We start from the raw sequence: 18,325 nt of genomic DNA on the forward strand, positions 1-18,325 counted from the left end.
TCGCGTGTCACATTCCACCAGAAGTCTGCCAACATATTCACACTCCATTTACCACTGTAGCGCCTCTCCATGGTAGCTATTTGCTGGTGAAACCTTCCCCCGTGTTCGTCAGAGACCTCCCCCAAGCTGTACATTTCAGGTAAGAAGTCCAGGTGGCAATGCAGGAAGTGTAACTTTAGGGACATATTACATCCCATGTTACGAAATGAAGTAATTAACCTGCCCACAATGTCTTTGTAATCAGGTGACTTATGATTCCCTAGAAAGTTACTGCACACTTCTCGAAAGGCCTCCCAAACCTCACTTTTCACTTCATTAAGCTTAGAAGAAAATTTAGTATCCTTAAAAACGTTTCTGATTTGAGGTCCCGTAAAAACACCTTCTTTCACCTTGGCCTCGCTGAGTCTTAGGAATAGTTTTCTGAGATGATTAAATGCTTCACCATCCCGGTTCAGGGCCTTGAAGACCTTCATGAGCCCTAATTTGATGGGGTGGTAAGAACATTTTCTCCGGATCCACAAGACGTTCATTAGCCACGTTCATCTCCCCTGGGACCATTGCTTCCTTGGCGGCGATTTTGTGATGGTGTACTGATCTTTGGTTCGACTATCCCAATGACACAAGAAGCAGCAGTGCTTTGTGTAACAACCTTGTAAACCGATGAGGATGGCAATAACCTTAAGATCAGCGCATACAGACCACTGGAACTGTTCGTACTTTATTTTCTGTAATAGGTTTCGCATGTTCTCGTATGTTTCTTTCATATGTACAGCATGAGCAATAGGGCTGGCTGGCTTTTCATTGCCATTGCGTAGTAACACTGCCTTGAGACTTATCCTAGAGGAATCTACGAATAGCCTCCAATCTTCAGTTGGACAAACACCGTGCTCGTGGGCTTTCTCGGGGTTCTCCCGTTTCCTCCCACTTTCTTCATTCCACCATTTCATTCATTGCTCATCACCGTCTCCTTTAGTCTAACCGGCATAACTGTGGAACGTAAAACTTAAAAGATTTAATTTTATTTTTTTCCAATCTTCAGTGTTGTAGTTCAACTTCAGTTGTCCCATAAGCGATGGAATGTCACTGTAATACACCAAATCACCATCCTTTGTAAAATTAGGAACTAGGCTCACCTCTTTTTTCTATACATCGATATATTCACATCTTGGTTTAGTAGATTCCATTGAAGTCGTGATGCAAGTAAGAGGGCCTTAGACTTGGGAAGGTTTAAGTCTCTGATCAGATCATTCAGCTCTTCCTGACTTATTACATGTGGTTCATTAGTGTCAGGCACTGGAGCGTAATTGGGATCTGACTATTTACTCGAAGATTGAGCAACATCCTCGCAAGCAGCATGTTCTTCATCGGATGAAACACTGCACAGAGTGTATGAGTCTGGTGGTACGGGTACAGGCAGAGAAACATGTTTCACAGGTCTCCTCGCCGAATCCAAGTTAGGATACTGTATTTTATGCTTCATGTTTTTTGAGAAACCTTTTATATTAGTCAGGCAGCAGTAACAGTCTGAAACATGATCACGGTGCTCGCACCAAACCATAGGTACGGCGAACGGCATCGATTTGTGTGTATCTTTCAACCATTCTGTGAGAGTACGCGCACACGATTTACAATTTTGTTTCAGAGCCCAAACGCGATCCTGGTCGCCGATTTTACACCCGAAGTACAGATGGCAGGCAGGCTGTCTTCAGGAACGGTGACAATGGCCTACTTTGTCCCTTGAAAATCACTTCCCCAAAATATGTAGCAGAATGAATCTGTCGAATTGTTGCAAGTTCTCGGCATGTTCGTTTAACACAAACGTCAATATTTCACGCAGAAATATTTTTCACCTACGGTATATACAGACACAGCGTAACACCACCTTTTAACACGAAGATCAACTCGAAACTGAAGTATTTGTCTCACGCGACAACGTGTTGTATGTCTTGGCGCCTTTTTTTCAACAATCTGTCTGTCGTCTAGACAAAAGGGAGCCGATGAATGATCGCAAGTTGATTACGAAACCTTTCTCCGTCAATAACGCCTAGGTTTTAGTGTATGCAGTGTGGAACGACAATAAATCTTTGCAACCCAAGAGGAGGGGTTACGTTTCCGGGGGTCGTGAGCTAGAGAAAAGAATATTCCTGGGATATAGCCTAGTAACAGTTCTTGGATTAAGATAAAAATTCAGAATTATGCACTTCCAACACGGAAAACACACATTAAATACGAAAAATAAGATTTTTCTGTCAATTATGGAAACTGCACCCAGCCCCCCCCCCCCAAAAAAAAAGGAAAAACTTACGTGCTGGAACTTTCTCGATGAGATATTCGTAATCAGTGTCTCGAAATCTATCCGGAACACCCTTTCACCCTCGTGGGAGGATTTTCATGCCGACCACGTTTTGTCTCACAGTTTGCAAATCAGTCAAGAAGTTTACTGTTGCAATGTTGAATGTTTTCATTTTTTATGCTTTCTTCAACGCGTGTCTACCAACTGTGCTACTTTTGAGATATGAAAGAAATCACTTATCGCTAAAACTTGTTTAGCTCTACTCTTAGTAGGTGCTTCGAAATCAACACATTATTATTCTATTCACAATGGCCAGAACAAAATGCTATCATAGTTGAGACACTGGACATTAACTTACAAATTTTCAACAGTAAACGAGTCTTATAAACTTATCAATAATAATTAAATTATGGACCCAGACTAATTCTGGCACTTGCTTGTCCATTTCCATCTTGTTATCTTCAGTTATCAGTAAGTTTTTTGTGATTTTTAACAGCCTGAACTTGTAGGTAAATCTCAAACATATCTGCACACGGCAGTGGGTTTATCTGAAAATGTCAGTTTTAAACTGTTCCAACAAAGATACAGGATGTCCAAATTTTTACTTTTTAAAATCCCCTTTTGAAACAATTTAAATTTAACCTCTAAAGAAAACAACTTGCAGTGTTCATTTTTTTTGTTTTTCATTTAGTATATTTAGGTAGCTATACACCACAAAACAATTAAGGCTGAGATTACATTCCTGCTTGGAGGATGCCTTCGAACACTGAACATTTGTCAAATGTTTACATGGACTATCTACTTTTCATACAAATTTCATTAATACATGACTGGACGAAGATAGGCGATTCTTTCCTGAATATATTTTTTTCTTTCTTTCTTCATCAACCTATGGTTTACCAGGACTGAGAAACAAAAATGGCTATCAATGGAGTTGGGTAAACGGTAAATTCATTATTTTTGGACTTTATACGTAGGAATCCATAAATTTAGGAAAGTGGTTTATCAATAGATAAGCTTTTTTTTTTTCTGGTTCACTTTGCATGGACGACGTAACTGACCTAAGTGTACTCTATTACGAGTTAAGTTCCACGTTTTTGGGGTTTAGGCTAAAAGGAGGATATGTCAAATTACTTTATGTCCTAAGCCAATTTACTCCAATAGCGCACATTTAATACTGTAGTCCATTCAAACATGAAAACCGCGAGTGTTTAAATGCGATTTTTACGTGATTACTACAGATATGACTTTTTAATGTTAAGAGTATGATTTTTTAATGTTTTCTTTGCAAGATAGGTTAATTTGGTTACTTATATATATTAAAGTAACCAAATTAACCTAAGTAACCAAATTAACCTATCTTGCAAAGAAAACATTAAAAAATCATACTCTTAACTGAGTTTTGGTAGCACATGTTTCTAAGCACCTTTGATGTAGTAGATTTTACGAAAGTAGTGAAATAGACTGATACATGAATGGAGTTAAGTCAATAATGTTGTAAATTAAACAATGTATTTTCATTTACATACACCTTTTCTCAACGTACGTCAATTATTATTATTATTAATAATAATAATAATAATATCTGAACCAAAACTAATTACATTTTAAATCTGCATTCCCTTCCCCCCTAAAAAAAAATGCATCTAAAATTCCTAGCTCTACTTATTACTTTCATAGTTCAATTACGTAAGTAAATGAAAAAGTAGTGAAAGATCTAGAACGTAATAAGAAATCCTCTAACCCTGAAGATGTAAAACTGTAAAAGATATCTGGGTAAGAAGTACAAATATAAAACTTACTTTAACTCTATGGAAGTACTAGACACATAATTGATTGTTAAAGGAACTTACCATTTAAATAATCCTTCCAAATTTATGAAATGTCCTACAAACATTCTTCTTGACTTCTTCTCACACATCGAGCCACTTTTCTTTTAAATTCCGTATAATTTTCCCTCCATTCTTTCTGTAAAGCCAAGAAAAATAAATAAAACACAATATAAACACAGTACCTGTATAGTGAATCTATTAAATGTTCCGAAATTACTTTCTCACACATTGGAATAATAGGGTCGATACTTGCTACTGCTTTACTACACCAACAATTTGAGTTTCCACTTTATTCTTTTAAATGGTTCCTCGCTAAAGACTATATCTCGGGTGCTTGTACAAAAGGTGTTAAGTCAAAACGGGATAAGTAAGAATTTTTCGAATAGCGCATTTTATTGTTCTCTTATAAGCATAAATAATATTATACTCAATAATCGAAATAATACACAATGTTTGTAGACATAGGTTTCTTAACAAATCTTATATTAAAGAAGTGTTTTTTCTATACCCTGATTTTGCATGATTTTTTAAACTTTCAATTTAATTTTCCCAAAAATTACGTATTGTTTGACTCAACACCCTTTGTACAAGCAACCGAGATATATGTTAATCTTATTTTTAGACTTCCAAACTATGCTATGAATAAGTGTTGGAAGTCAAAGAACGGCTAATGTCCATCCGTCCGTCCGTGTCGTCGACAGGTATCAGCCCAAAAAAAGTCAAAATACGGAGAAGCGGTTCTTTGCAATCTATTCAGTGTTCCATCTCCATTAACCCTCTACTCAAACTGAAGTAGTGGAAATTCTCTATCGTTTTCAAATTTAAAACTGTAATAAATAGCACAAACAATAAAAACTGTAATAAACAGCAGTAACAAGTTTTTGCAATCTACTCAGCGTCTCATGCCAACATATCATCCGTAATATCATTAAATCTGGAAGTGGTTAAAATTATTAGTACTTCCGGTTTTAAAATTTATTTCCGTAAACCAAAAATGGTAAGTTTTTTTTTTTTTCCTCTCCCAATCCATTCAGCGTTCCATGCGTATGTTCCACCTACTTCGTTACTATTCTATTCAAACCCAACGTGGTAGAAATCAATCTTCTCCAGTTTCAATGTCCCCACCATAGAACAAAAACGGTAACTGATTTTTTTTTCTCAATCGATTTAGCGTGTCAACATATCACCATTCGCAACACTCCACCAGAACGGAGTGGTTCAAATTTACTAGTAACGCGTGATGTTTTAATTCTTTATTGGAACCATATACAGACTTGGTTTATGTCATTATACTGCAAAACATTTCAAGTAACAACGTCAGCAACGCGTGCAGCGTAAGTTTCGCACACAATACGGGAAGGAACCACCCAGCAGACCAATATTGTACAAATCGCACCAGGCGTCTGTTGAAACAGGTTCTGTGCGACACACAAAGGCTCCAGGGCGCTCACCCGTGACTGACGATGTAGTTGAAGCAATTAGGGAGTTTTTTCCAGTCCTCGAAAACTTACACAACGTGCATCACAAGAAATTGGTATCCATCATACCACTGTTTGGCGTATATTGCATAGACGTTTGTCCATGAAGCCATACAGACTGTCCTTGGTTCAAGCACTGAGTGAAGCGAATAAACATACTAGACATGAATTGTGTGTTACCACGTTGAATCGCATTAGTGGTGATGAGTCATTCTTGAACAATGTTGTATTCAATGACGAATCAACTTTTCACTTTTCCGGTCGAGTCAACACACAATTGTACTTGGGACACGGAAAATCTACATGCGCACGTGGAGCTGGTTCGTGACAGCCCCAAAGTAAACGTGTTTTGCATTGTTTCCAGAGCAAAGGTGTATGGACCATTCTTATTTGCTGAGAGCACCATCACCGGCATCGCCTATCTTGATATGCTCCAAAACTTCCTTGTTCCACAGTTAGATGAAGATAAGCATGATGGTCGCTTATGGTGGCAACAAGATGGCGCCCCGCAACACTACCTGATAGACGTAAGGGAATTTCTGTATCATCGTTTCGCAGATAAGTGGATAGGTCGTGGCGGACCAGTTGCCTGACCGCCACGGTCTCCAGATTATACGCCACTTGACTTCTGTCTGTGGGTGTTTGTGAAAGATAAGGTGTACACCCCACCCTCCACCTGATAATTTTAATGAACTGAAACATCGCATCACAACCACCATCGCGGACGTTACCCCCGAAATGCTGGTACTGTTTGGCAGGAAATCGACTTTTGTTGGAATGTGTCTACGATGACCACAGCGGCACACATTGAGCCATAATGGATTTTTCAAAAAAAAGTATTTTGCAGTATAATGACATATAAACCAAGTCTGTATGTGCTTCCAATAAAGAATTATAACTGACTGAAGTTGTAAACCTTATAAAGAACCACCCTGTATTTCCGGTTTCAATACTTATTTCCACTGAGCAAAACCTGTACGATACATAGTAAAGTTTTATTTTTTTTTTATTTTATTTTATTTATTTATTTTTTTGACTGTCTCAACTTGTGTGTCCAAACCGGAAGTGGTAAAAATCTACAATTTCCTGTTTCAACACTGATCCCAGAATAGATAAAACTCAAATAGATAGCGACCAGTAGTCTTTTTTTCCTTCTTTAATATGGATTCAGTAGCGGAAGAACATATTTCATCTCTGATTTTATTTCTCTACAGCAATCTGAATTGACAGACATCAATTAGCACTTCCGGTTTCAATATTAGTCTCCATAGAACAAAACCAGTACGAGATAGCGGGTAATAGCTATGTGATATGGATTCAGCATCTGGAAAACAGGTTCTATCTTTGATCTTACTCCCCTATTTAATCACAAATAATAAATGTACTACTTCAAGTTTGAGTATTGAATTCACAAAGTTCGGAAATCTACCTTATTTCCGCTACAAGCGGTACACTCTTCTATAAAGAACTTCTAAAGGGTTACATTTTTAGGTGGTACGCATACCTAACACTTTCCAACCTTTCCTTATTAAATGCTCCGTAAAAAAGGGTCATTGCTGTCAGCTAAAAATGCTACATCGTATTAAGAAGCTTGTCTATTTACAGATATTGAAGCAAAAAGATGAAATTGATGCAATTAGAATGTATTGTTGTGTAAATCAGTTTCATGTGTGAATTATAAGCTTAAAGGTTTTCATGGTGTATATATAATACTCTTATGTAAAATAATAAAGAAATAAAATCAAAGTCAATTTCAATGTCTCACTGACATTTTTTTCTAGACGAACAATATCGAACTACTTGCGCTGCTGATATCACTGACGCTTAAAGAAACCCAAGTAAGCTAAATTACACGACTACTTCTTTATTAGTTTGCTTTTCTAAAATGTTCAGCAAATATTACTTATAGAAAGGAATCCTGAATGAATAAATGAATTTATTTGGCAATAAGAGAACAAACCAAGTGTATCAAAAAAGATTGTTTTCAATCAAATTTGATTTTTTTTTTTTTTTTTTAATCGCACTAGCCATTTGGGCACCACTGGTACGGCACTATGTCAAATTAAAAAGCAACGTTCCAGTTCAGCAAGTCTTCTGAATTGGCAATGTTGCCTCTTCATTTAACATGTTAACCTTCCTGAATTTCTCCCTTCATTGTTACCACTTTTATGTACTTGAATGTTATTTGGCATGGTGTGTGTTTTTAGTAGAGAGAAATTAAGTGAAGTAACTCTGGATATATAATTTTTCTCCTTTTCTATTCATTCCAAAGTGTCTCTCCTATTATGGTATAAGCTAGCTACTGTTCGAAGATTTTACCATTCATATTTTCGTTGTAGAACAAACACGCACCTTCTTATTCCGATTACTGCCTACTGAGCCGGACTGTGTGATACGAACCCTCAATAATATTCAGAATATTACTGTAATTATTCTCAATATTTTAAATATAACTTTAATGTTGAAATAACAGCCTCAAAATTAGCTTTCATTGCTTCACATACATACCATCTCAAATGCCTAATTCATAAGTTCCATGAAAATCAAATAACTTTAGGATTTCTTCATTAGATATTTATATCAGTGTACATTTTACATTATCTGTATTAGATATAATTTAGTTTACTATACCAATGATAAAAGGTAAATAAAACAAATGGAATTTCTGCAACATGGATACCTGATATGTGTGCGCACGAAATAAGATAGTCAACACCAGTCTAGTGAAAAAGTTTAGATATAATCAGGACCCAGTTGAACCATCCAACAAATTAAACAATTACAAAATGTATGATGTATTATATATATATATATATATACACACATTTTAAATATGCTATCCCATGGTTGTCTTTAGGTTGAAGAAGACAGATGATTAAAGGAAGTCAATGATTGTGAATTTTTTTTTCACTTCCACTGGGAATCGAACCCAGAACAGGATGTCTACTAAAATTCTAAAATGAAATTTCGTGACCTTTTCTTTCGCAAACCATAAAATTTAGTAACATTTTCAAAAGCAAATTTGGGTACGAATTGGGTCGAATTTTCATGCACGAGACAGAAGCGTGCCTTGCTCACGATTTGGTAGCGTCTAAAGCCGACCATAGACATTTTTGGTGAATTTTGACATTTTATAAAACAAAATTTTCCAGTCTATACTTATATTTGTACAGATGAAAAAAAAATCGTGACCCAAAGGCTAAATTTCTTGACTTTTTCATTACTTTCGTGACCGATAGACACCATGCGGAACCACACACGCACGTCACTAGACCAGCGTAGAGCCCCCACGTACAATGAAAACTATGGAGTACATACATTGTAAATGAAGCAATTGTGTGTGAATGTTTCCCAAGGTTAGTTAAAAACATCACTTCTAATTACTTTCAGAACTAAGATAATTGATGGACTTTCCAACTTGCATGAAATCGTTCTAACTCCTACAAAATATACATTAAACAACTAAGACTTCCATCTCTACCGAAAACATAACGTCTACATGTAATATCAAACTACTAGTACTTTCTAAAAGTCTAGCTGCAAATCTTTATATTACAGGGTGTCTACTAAAATTCCAAAATGAAATTTCGTGACCTTTTCTTTACCAAATCGTAAAATTTCCTAACACTTTCAAGAGCGAATTTGGGTGCAAATTAGGCCGAATTTTGATCCATGCGATAGAAACTTACTTTGCTTGCGATTTGGTAGCGTCTAAAGCCGACCATAGACATTTCTTGGTGGTGAAGTTTGACGTTTTATAGAACAAAATTTTCCAATCTCTACTTACATTTGCACAGCTATTATATATATATATAAACCAGCTAAATTTCGTGACCAATAGACAACCTGTATTAAAAAGATTCCTTGCTACTTCTTATCGCTATGAACATTGACATTTCAGCTAATCAAATAATGAACAATTCTTTTTTAGTTCTACATAATGAATATAAATCTCTTACCGCTGCATCAACATTAGCCGGACTTTCATCATTGGGATCAGCTAACATTGATATGACTGATATAAGAATAGTTTCCACTGTATGGACTGGCAGCCACCTTTCTGAAGCTTTTTCGTAGCCCCACTTGTCATCTCCTGGTTCATGAAGGATAGATATGCACACATCACCGCTCCTGTCAACTAACCAACAACATTAAGTTAGTTAGATCTTTCTCCATTCATTGCGCAAAACGTAAATACAAACAATAAGAGGCAATAATATTTATAAAGCTATTAAGTTAATGTAACATGAACTAAATGAATAAATGCAATTAAATTGAGTGCAGAACTTGTAGGAAAAAAGTTAAATCACATTAGATAAAGAAAACATCTATGAAAACCCAGTAACTCAACCTCTAAATTCGGAAAAAGTTAATACAAACATAAATAAGAAGCATCCAAACTTAACGAAGTTACTCAAAAATGCTGAAAACAGACAGACTTAAATTATAACCAGAGAGAATTAACATCTCTCGACTGCAAAACAAAATTCCTCGCTATTCCATCAATATCATTAGCGGGAATGGCGGCCAAGACTGTTCATTGACCCTCACTTTTACAAATCCCAGTTATTAAAAAAACACCACCATCGATTATATATACACAGGGTGTCTCAAAAGTCCTCTGGCATAGGGTAGCTTCTTACAGTAACAATAAAATTTAAGAGGGGAAACAGTCTCCAAATACGATGTTTTCAATCTAAAGTGATGGAATTTTTTTAATCGAACGAGCCGTTTGGGCTGTACACTTTTTAGGCGCCCAATGTTAAATGCAAATGCAACGTTGCCATTCACCTGGACCCACAAAATAAATGAATGAAGTTACTGTATTTTACGCTAACGTATCGATGGCTAGCCCTCATGTCAAACTAACTTCACTGACTTACGTTGTGGGTCCACGTAAATGGCAACATTGCATTTTCATTTAACACTGAGCGCATAAAGAGTATACAGCCCAAACGGCTCTTCTGATTTAAAAAATTCCTTCACTTTCGCTTGAAAATACCATATTAGAAGACTGTTTCCCCTCTTACATTTTGTTGTAACTTAAGTTACTCAAGACACCCTGTATATATATATATATATATATATATATATATATATATATATATATATATATATATATATATATATATATATATATAAATGAAGAGCGACATGAGCGAGTGTTAAAATACTAAAGCGGACTGGAGTCTTCTTTCTTAACCTTCCGCACGATGCTTTATCTGTAAGTCTATTTTACCTCTAGTAATTTTTATCTACCAGATGAAGCAAAATTAAATTGGGCGAAATATTACACCTTCTTTTTTATACATGTCCAGATTGGTAAATCCTTTATAATTCTTAATTATGAGTGGGGAAAAGCTTAAGCGCTTAATTCTGCAATGCATGTACTATTTATAATACATCAAATAATATAATTCTTGTTAAGATAATTAGACATCATAGCATATGCGAGATCTCTAATACGATCTTTCGTAACAAGGACAAATAACCTCGCTGCATATGCCTCCATTAAACCACATTTCATTCATTCATTCAAACGCGCTCTTTGTTAGTGGTATGAATTACGCTCAAAAATACCGTGGTTAGCTTTTTCAAAATAGGACATTTAAAAAAAAATAAATAAATAAAAACTACAACTGGACAAATGAACACTATCTAAACACAGTCACAAGGGATTAAAAACTATTACACAAAATGGGTTACAAGATAGTAGCAATAAGACCGCCTCCAATTCGCAAGAACACTACAAAATGAAAGAAAAAAAATAACTGTTTCTACAATTAAATACCAATTATACCGCCGCAACTTACTATTTGGATGCCAAATTTCTGTTATAAATTTCATTTTAGGTGGTCTAAGAGGATATTCCTTAGGGAAATGAAGATGAGCCTTGAAGAAGCCTCCCTCGCTGCAAAACAGAATATTTCGTTAATTGTTACATACATATATAATAATAATAATAATAATAATAATAATAATAATAATAATAATAATAATAATAATAATAATATAATAATAATAATAATAATAATAATAATAATAATAATAATATTATTATTATTATTATTATTATTATTATTATTATATATAATGCAAAATTCAAATACAAGTGTCTACTTCAGTGATCAAAAAACCGGCTGAACGTGATACTGGAAATGTCATTAAAAGCTGCAACATACATATTATACATATAAATCGCTTTGAACGAAGAAATAGTTTGAAATACCTTTTGATTGAATACTTATCAAGGAAATAATATCAATAATCCTAAATTTTAAATGCGAATAACGGTGTCATAGAAAAATTACTACTTAGAATATTACCTCACAATTATTAACAGAGCTTACAGTTTACGTAGCTAATTTTACACGTATGAAAAATTACACTTAACGAGTTTGAAATCTTAGTTTGCGCTAAGAATTAAATTGTCACCAGCTAATCTGACTAAGAATAAAATAAGTAGAACTGGTTGCAAAGCATGACTGAGATCTGAATTAAATTTATTCTTTGTTGAATCTACGCAAACATAATTTGTTACTAGACATAAGAAACCTTACTAAAAGATTAATAGATAACATTATGGGGTTTCGAGACATCTTAGTTTTAATTTCCCTGACTTTCTTTCTGTCGGTCTCTTCCTCCTCTTACAGCCGTCGATACCTTGTCTTTATGTACTATCTTTTTAGTACAATTTAAGGTATTACAGAAAAAGAAATATAAAAACCTCCATACTCTGTTTATATAAAAATATTAGTCGCAACAACCCTACATGGACCGGAGCTCTTCAGCAAAAGTATAGCTTTATACATACATACATACATACATACATATATATATATATATATATATATATATATATATATATATATATATATATATCAGCGACGGTATCGCAGTACAACCACATGGTGCTATCTCATTTATATAAATTTTAAGAAATAAATTTGACTAGAACTAGCTATCAATAGCAAATATTAGTTCTTGTAAATTCGTTCTAACAAAAATTCTGAGAATAACCTTTTTTATCTTCCAAACGAAAACTCGTCCTGTTACTGCAATTTAAATGTGAAAACTAACATAAGCTATTGCATAAAATTAGCTCGTTTGATTACATACGGTAACTCACTTTGTATCATTACTTAAACAGTAATTTCTCAGTGGCATTACATTACCTCCCAAGACTAAAGAAAAATTAATTACGAACTTATTTGGATAGAAGTGGTTTCTAGTCTTTTTGCCTAGAGACTAGAAAATACTAACTCTTGAATAATACTATCTATTCACTGAAATAGCAGCTAACAAATTCGATTTCATCATATTTGAAAAATTTTTTAGAAAAAAATTGAAGTAAACTACAGCCATTTCTAACGTAATTGGAACAGGTTAGCTTCTGAAAGCTACTTTTAGATACGTAAACTCAAAAGATTTTCTCAAAGAAACAAGAAATATACTCCGCTTTGCTCAAAACCCTGCAATCTTACTTATTTTAAATATGCTTATTTATGAGAGAAACATTTAAGAATAATTGCTTGATCGAAATAAAGCTTACAACTATGCCTTACAATATATAATACAAAAAATACTCACTACAGGGTATCTGGAGGGCCAATAATAAGAACTTCCCACCTATATATGTCATTATCATCTATTAAACCGGCAGAGAACCCTTCAACTGGGTTCTTATTTAATTCTGAAATAAAAATAACATTTATTAAGTTGCTCATTCTTGCATCTAATTTCTTAAAATACAGGCTCGCATACGAAGAAGTTCTTTAGGGAAAGAATGAAAGCATTTGAGTTCAATTATATTTTGCTACTTTTGTAAACCAAAACACATTAGCTAAATAAACTAAACGAATAAATAATTTAACAGGCTTAATTAATAATGAAATTGTGAACAAAAATTTCTTGAAAAGAGAATTTTTTGATCTTTGTAGAGCCGTATGAACCTAAGGTCTTGAACCAGACTTCAGCTGTAGCTATTGGAAATCCATTTTACTACTTATATTCTTTATCAATCATACCAATTGAAAATTTCCTTTCCGTGGTTTCTTTCGGATCTTCGGGCTCCATATAGTCAAATGGTTATCCAAGTTGTCTCAGATTCAATTCTTGTTGGAGGCAGAATCTCTTTGGACTATCAGCATCATAAAACAACTGAATACTACTTGAAATAAGACGTAACGAACTCCAGCATAAACAGCTAGAGATAAAGACACTGGGAGCCAACGCACTGACCATGTATCACCCAATTGAACATGCTTCACATTATAGTCTCGATGCTGAAAAGGGGCGCTAAAACTCCCAACAAACAAACCTACAAACTCTTGTTGGGCAGCCATTAGACTACTGTAGCGCCACTGACTTCAGTTTGTTTTACACTGATTCAACTGAATGATAACGTGATCAGCGCAATCAGCTCCCACATTAATTTCTGTTTCTCTACTTCGCAGTTTATCTCCTCTTAAAATAGTTTTATTTTCTGTACTGCCTTCGATCCAGTTATTGAGAATTCTGTACACTGACCGAGAAAAGAACCTGAACTATATACACGAAAACCAGACAATGATCCTACTAAAGTGTTTTTAAAACTAGAAACAAATTGACGTTTGGAGAAGCTGTAGCACGCTGTTGCCACTTCATGCACAGCCCGGTGAGTCCTCAGCTGGAACTGTCTTGTAAGTCTTAACGAAAATCTCTAAATTGTGGATGGATGAAAGGATATGTCGTCACAGTTTGTGCATTTTAGAAAGGGGGAAGGCTGTGTTTGCATATGAGGAAAAAATAAATGAAAAAAATATATTTTTTAAAAAAATCATGAGGATAAAAAGAAATTATGAAGCACTTCTGAATATCCGGGTTCATCTGGAATTTAACGCTGGGATTTATGCATTTCTTTGGAATTTGTCTACAGATATTTACAAATAAATTATCTTGGATCCACTTGATTGTGAAGTTTCAGTGCCAACGGTATGCGAGGTTGAGGTGGAATTTACTGCCTGTTAGATAAGAACCTTACGAGGCAAATGGATCACCGAGAATCGAACTTAGAGACCGCGTATATAAAGAAATCGTGGTCATTAGCGTCTTTGTTGCGAAGAAATAAAGATTCATTTCTAACTGAGTTTAACGTCTAATTTCACGAGCATATATTTGTCGCTCCACAGTTCAACGTAGAATTCGAATCACATTCCGTCTTTCGGGAAGCGAACCCTTGATCTCTCACTAAAGAAGGAAAAGCGCGTCACTAAGTAACTCATAATATATTGAATATACAATGTTTGTAAATGTTGATTACTATTGATTTTTCTGGTGAAAACTATAACATTGAGAAATAAGGATGATGTTTGAACCTAACCGTCTTTTCCATTACAGGGATGAATATACATAACACGAAGGAATGTATTCAAATCATTACTATAAACAGTAATTATATAAAAATTTGTTTCCAGTGTCTATGAAGAGGAAATCATTAATGTACTGAGTAAACCTGCTTGTAAGACAAGTATTTCTTCAATGGGATAAGCAAACAGTTTTTGGTTCCCGCAATGAATTTTCTGAGTTTGGCCGTTTTGCAGGGAGAATGTCCTCCAGTTCACTAGACATTATTTAAAGTATGTATTTGTTATATACACAAATATGTATATACGTAAATAAACATACAACACATTCACCAGCACACGATATGTACAACAGAAGAGATCACATATACAAATATAACTACAGGATTGTATACGAAGTCAATACTCAAATGCCCACGAATATAAACAAGTAAACTGAATCTAAAAATCACTTTCATGCACCAAGAAACGAAAGACTAAAATAGCTTCTTTCCTTCTGAAAACACGTGTTTACTAGCGGCAACACTGGAATGTTAAGGTCTGTTGTCAGGGAAACCCTCCACCCACTGTTGCTAAAAGGACGTTTATGATTTGACCCTCGCTGAGTGACCGCAATAATTATGTGATTTAGCACATAAACACAAATCCCTTTCTTCAAAATATATCTGCACGTGTTTTTGAGCTATCAATTTGTTTTTAGTTTTGAAAGCACTAAGTGGTAAGCATGTGTCTTCTTTGCATAGCTGTGATTAAATTTCTAGTGAGAACAAAATGCGCTGCTGCAAAGGGAACAAATTCCAAACCAATACATAACATAGTATAGAAAATACTGCCTTAACTAATGCAACATGAATCGCACCAATAAAACCTGAAATATATGTAGAAAGAAAAACACATGCAACCTACATTCACATATGATATCAATGGTAGCTTATCACAAAGGAACAAAACTGAACATATTAAAGTGTGAAATAAATAAAAATCTAACCTTTCGTCACATGAATTAATACTTTTAAACTCTTCCTTTTTAACACAACTGGGTTTAGTTTTACGTTTGTTCGATGTATTGTGTTAATTTTCAATGCTTTCACTAAAGGTACAAAAGTTAAAAATAAACTATTCGTAATCAATTTATGTGAAGTTGTGTGGTGATGTGACAGGAACTCCGGGTTAACACAGATTACAAACGAAAAATTAAGTCTTTCGAGCACAGATACGTTAATGTCTAGACATTTTTTCACATCAAATTTGAATACTGATAATGGGAAGATGGTATATGTTTAATGTCACTCATAAGTAATTCAGACTGATATTCAGAGCAAAGCTCTAATGATTTAAGTTAGTCAAATTTCAACTCCAATTTTCAGTACCAGTAATAGAAAAAAAGCTTAGGTTAAAAACAGGGAACTCTAAAGCAATGCTTTGATAGTTATTTCTACAAAGTAGATGTTTATTCTCTTCGAGTCTATATAAAATCAGAAAACAACAAATTGTTAATAGGAAAATTTAACAGCACTCATTACTTGCTGGAACTGTATCACAAAACACATGAAAGAATTCTGTATGAAAATCATGAGTAACATTTCCTTACCAAATCAAGCTCATAAAATATTTAAACTGTTAGTGGGTACGAAGTTCTACAAAAAAGACAGCTTAAGAGAAAAACTCAAATTAGAAGAAATTTGTTGTTTTGACACAAAGCAAATAGTTAATTGAAATTATTCACTTAGTAATGTTTCTCGTCAAACGTCAATCTTTCCTTTAATATTTCGAGTATGATACTGACACTAATCTCAAGGACACGCAATGGCTTAAGCCCTACTTCAAATTTTTTTTTTTTTTTAATTCAACAGTGTTAATTTACGATTACGTAAATTTTATAGATACTTATGGTCACCTACTTTTCCCAATATTTATATAAATTGCTCTTATTTTATATAATAATATAGTATGAATGTAACCCTAATGTTAGTGCACTAACTAAATTTACTAGTGACAATTTTTATAGGTGTTCTAGATAATCAATCTTTCCCAAACAGAGTATATACTTATTTACTAAATTTAAAACTAGGCGTAACAGTTTTAATGACATTGGAACTACTTTTTTTTCTTTTTTAAAATAAGTATACATTCTGGTCAGAAGAGAATTATTTAAGTAGTAGTTCCAGAGTCAAGATGGATGAAGTTACTGGATGTTTTAGGTTTTTTCCCGCAATGGATTCTTTTTTATCAGATCGCAGACATTCTTTCAACATACAATTAATTTAAATCGCTGTATGCACAACATAGCCAGATCAAACTACTTTTCTACTTTTTTGTAACCATATGTAAACTTGAAATTTTAATTCATATAATTCTGAGTATTTTGTGTATCTAATTAATAAATATGTAATAAAGGTTTTATTTGCTAGTTTTCCTGTTTTGTTTTGTTGATACTGATAATACCCTTCCAATCCGATAATCAGGATTTCCTTTATCGTTGTTCATCATTGGATTCCTTGTCCTTTATGAAATATGCTTCAGGAACATTTCTTTCAATATTTGCGTAGAAGGTGTAAAACATTCAAACTCTGTACGAAGTGTTTGGTGATTTGTAGATGCTTTCATAAACCTGATATAGCTTCCTTGTCCTCCGGGACTCCTTTACGTGCTCTTTAAACCTAGTGCTAATATTTCTTTTTGTTATTCCTATATAAATAACAAGTACAAGAAATCTCGAGAATGCTGCTTCAAATATTTCTCTACAAAATAACTCCTATGCTAGCCTAATGCTTTTAGCATAATCTAAAAATTAGCCTAAAGCCCTCTATAGATACAAGAAATACGTATAAAACTGCTTTTTAAAAAGTCTGGACGAAAGTAAATACATCAGACTATTTCAATGTTATCTCGAAACGAGCCACAAGACCAGGCTTGAGATTATTTCACAATTATCACCTGCAAATTAAACCTACCTTTGCCCAAATTACTACTATTGCACAGATTCAAATTCATCTTGAAGGAAATTAGGTAGAACAAATCGCGCTTTTTCGAAATGTACAAGCTTAATTGTTTTCTAAATTTTATTTCTATCAATTATCTGCTACCTGCTGCTTTTATAATTCAACCTAAAAACCTATTTCCTTTTAACGCAGCCCACTGGGAAAGACTTTAATAGCAACATTATTTCAGCATCCGGTAATATTTACTGTTCGGTCTGTACATTCCAATGTTCGCTCGTATGAGTGAATGAAATCATAGTGTGCGACAGAAAAGGAAATATTAAAGGATACTTGCTTAAGCAACGTGTCTACGAAGTACTAACGCAGAAAAGTATCAAACACAATAAGATGGCACGAACAAGGTGAATTTCAGTTGGCCCCGTGTAGTGAGAATGTT

The 18,325-nt window shown here is 34.3% G+C and overlaps 1 protein-coding gene across 2 annotated transcripts in view; it reads right to left on the bottom strand.

Annotated features, from left to right (window-relative positions):
* Positions 1 to 18,325, bottom strand: part of LOC145693142 (ubiquitin-conjugating enzyme E2 G1-like) — a 39,967-nt gene that overhangs the window by 12,199 nt on the left and 9,443 nt on the right. For both annotated transcript variants that reach the window (XM_081768877.1, XM_081768878.1), the window contains exons 2-5: positions 13,194 to 13,296; positions 11,417 to 11,514; positions 9,563 to 9,741; positions 4,147 to 4,261 (exon numbers count right to left, since the gene is read on the bottom strand). In XM_081768877.1, the coding sequence (XP_081625003.1) occupies positions 4,181 to 4,261; positions 9,563 to 9,741; positions 11,417 to 11,514; positions 13,194 to 13,296 (461 nt within the window). In that variant the 3' untranslated portion in view covers positions 4,147 to 4,180. The remainder of the gene's footprint in view (positions 1 to 4,146; positions 4,262 to 9,562; positions 9,742 to 11,416; positions 11,515 to 13,193; positions 13,297 to 18,325) is intronic.

This window comes from Thermobia domestica, chromosome 8, assembly GCF_964235325.1.
Source record: "Thermobia domestica chromosome 8, izTheDome1.hap1.1, whole genome shotgun sequence".
NCBI lineage: Eukaryota > Metazoa > Arthropoda > Insecta > Zygentoma > Lepismatidae > Thermobia > Thermobia domestica.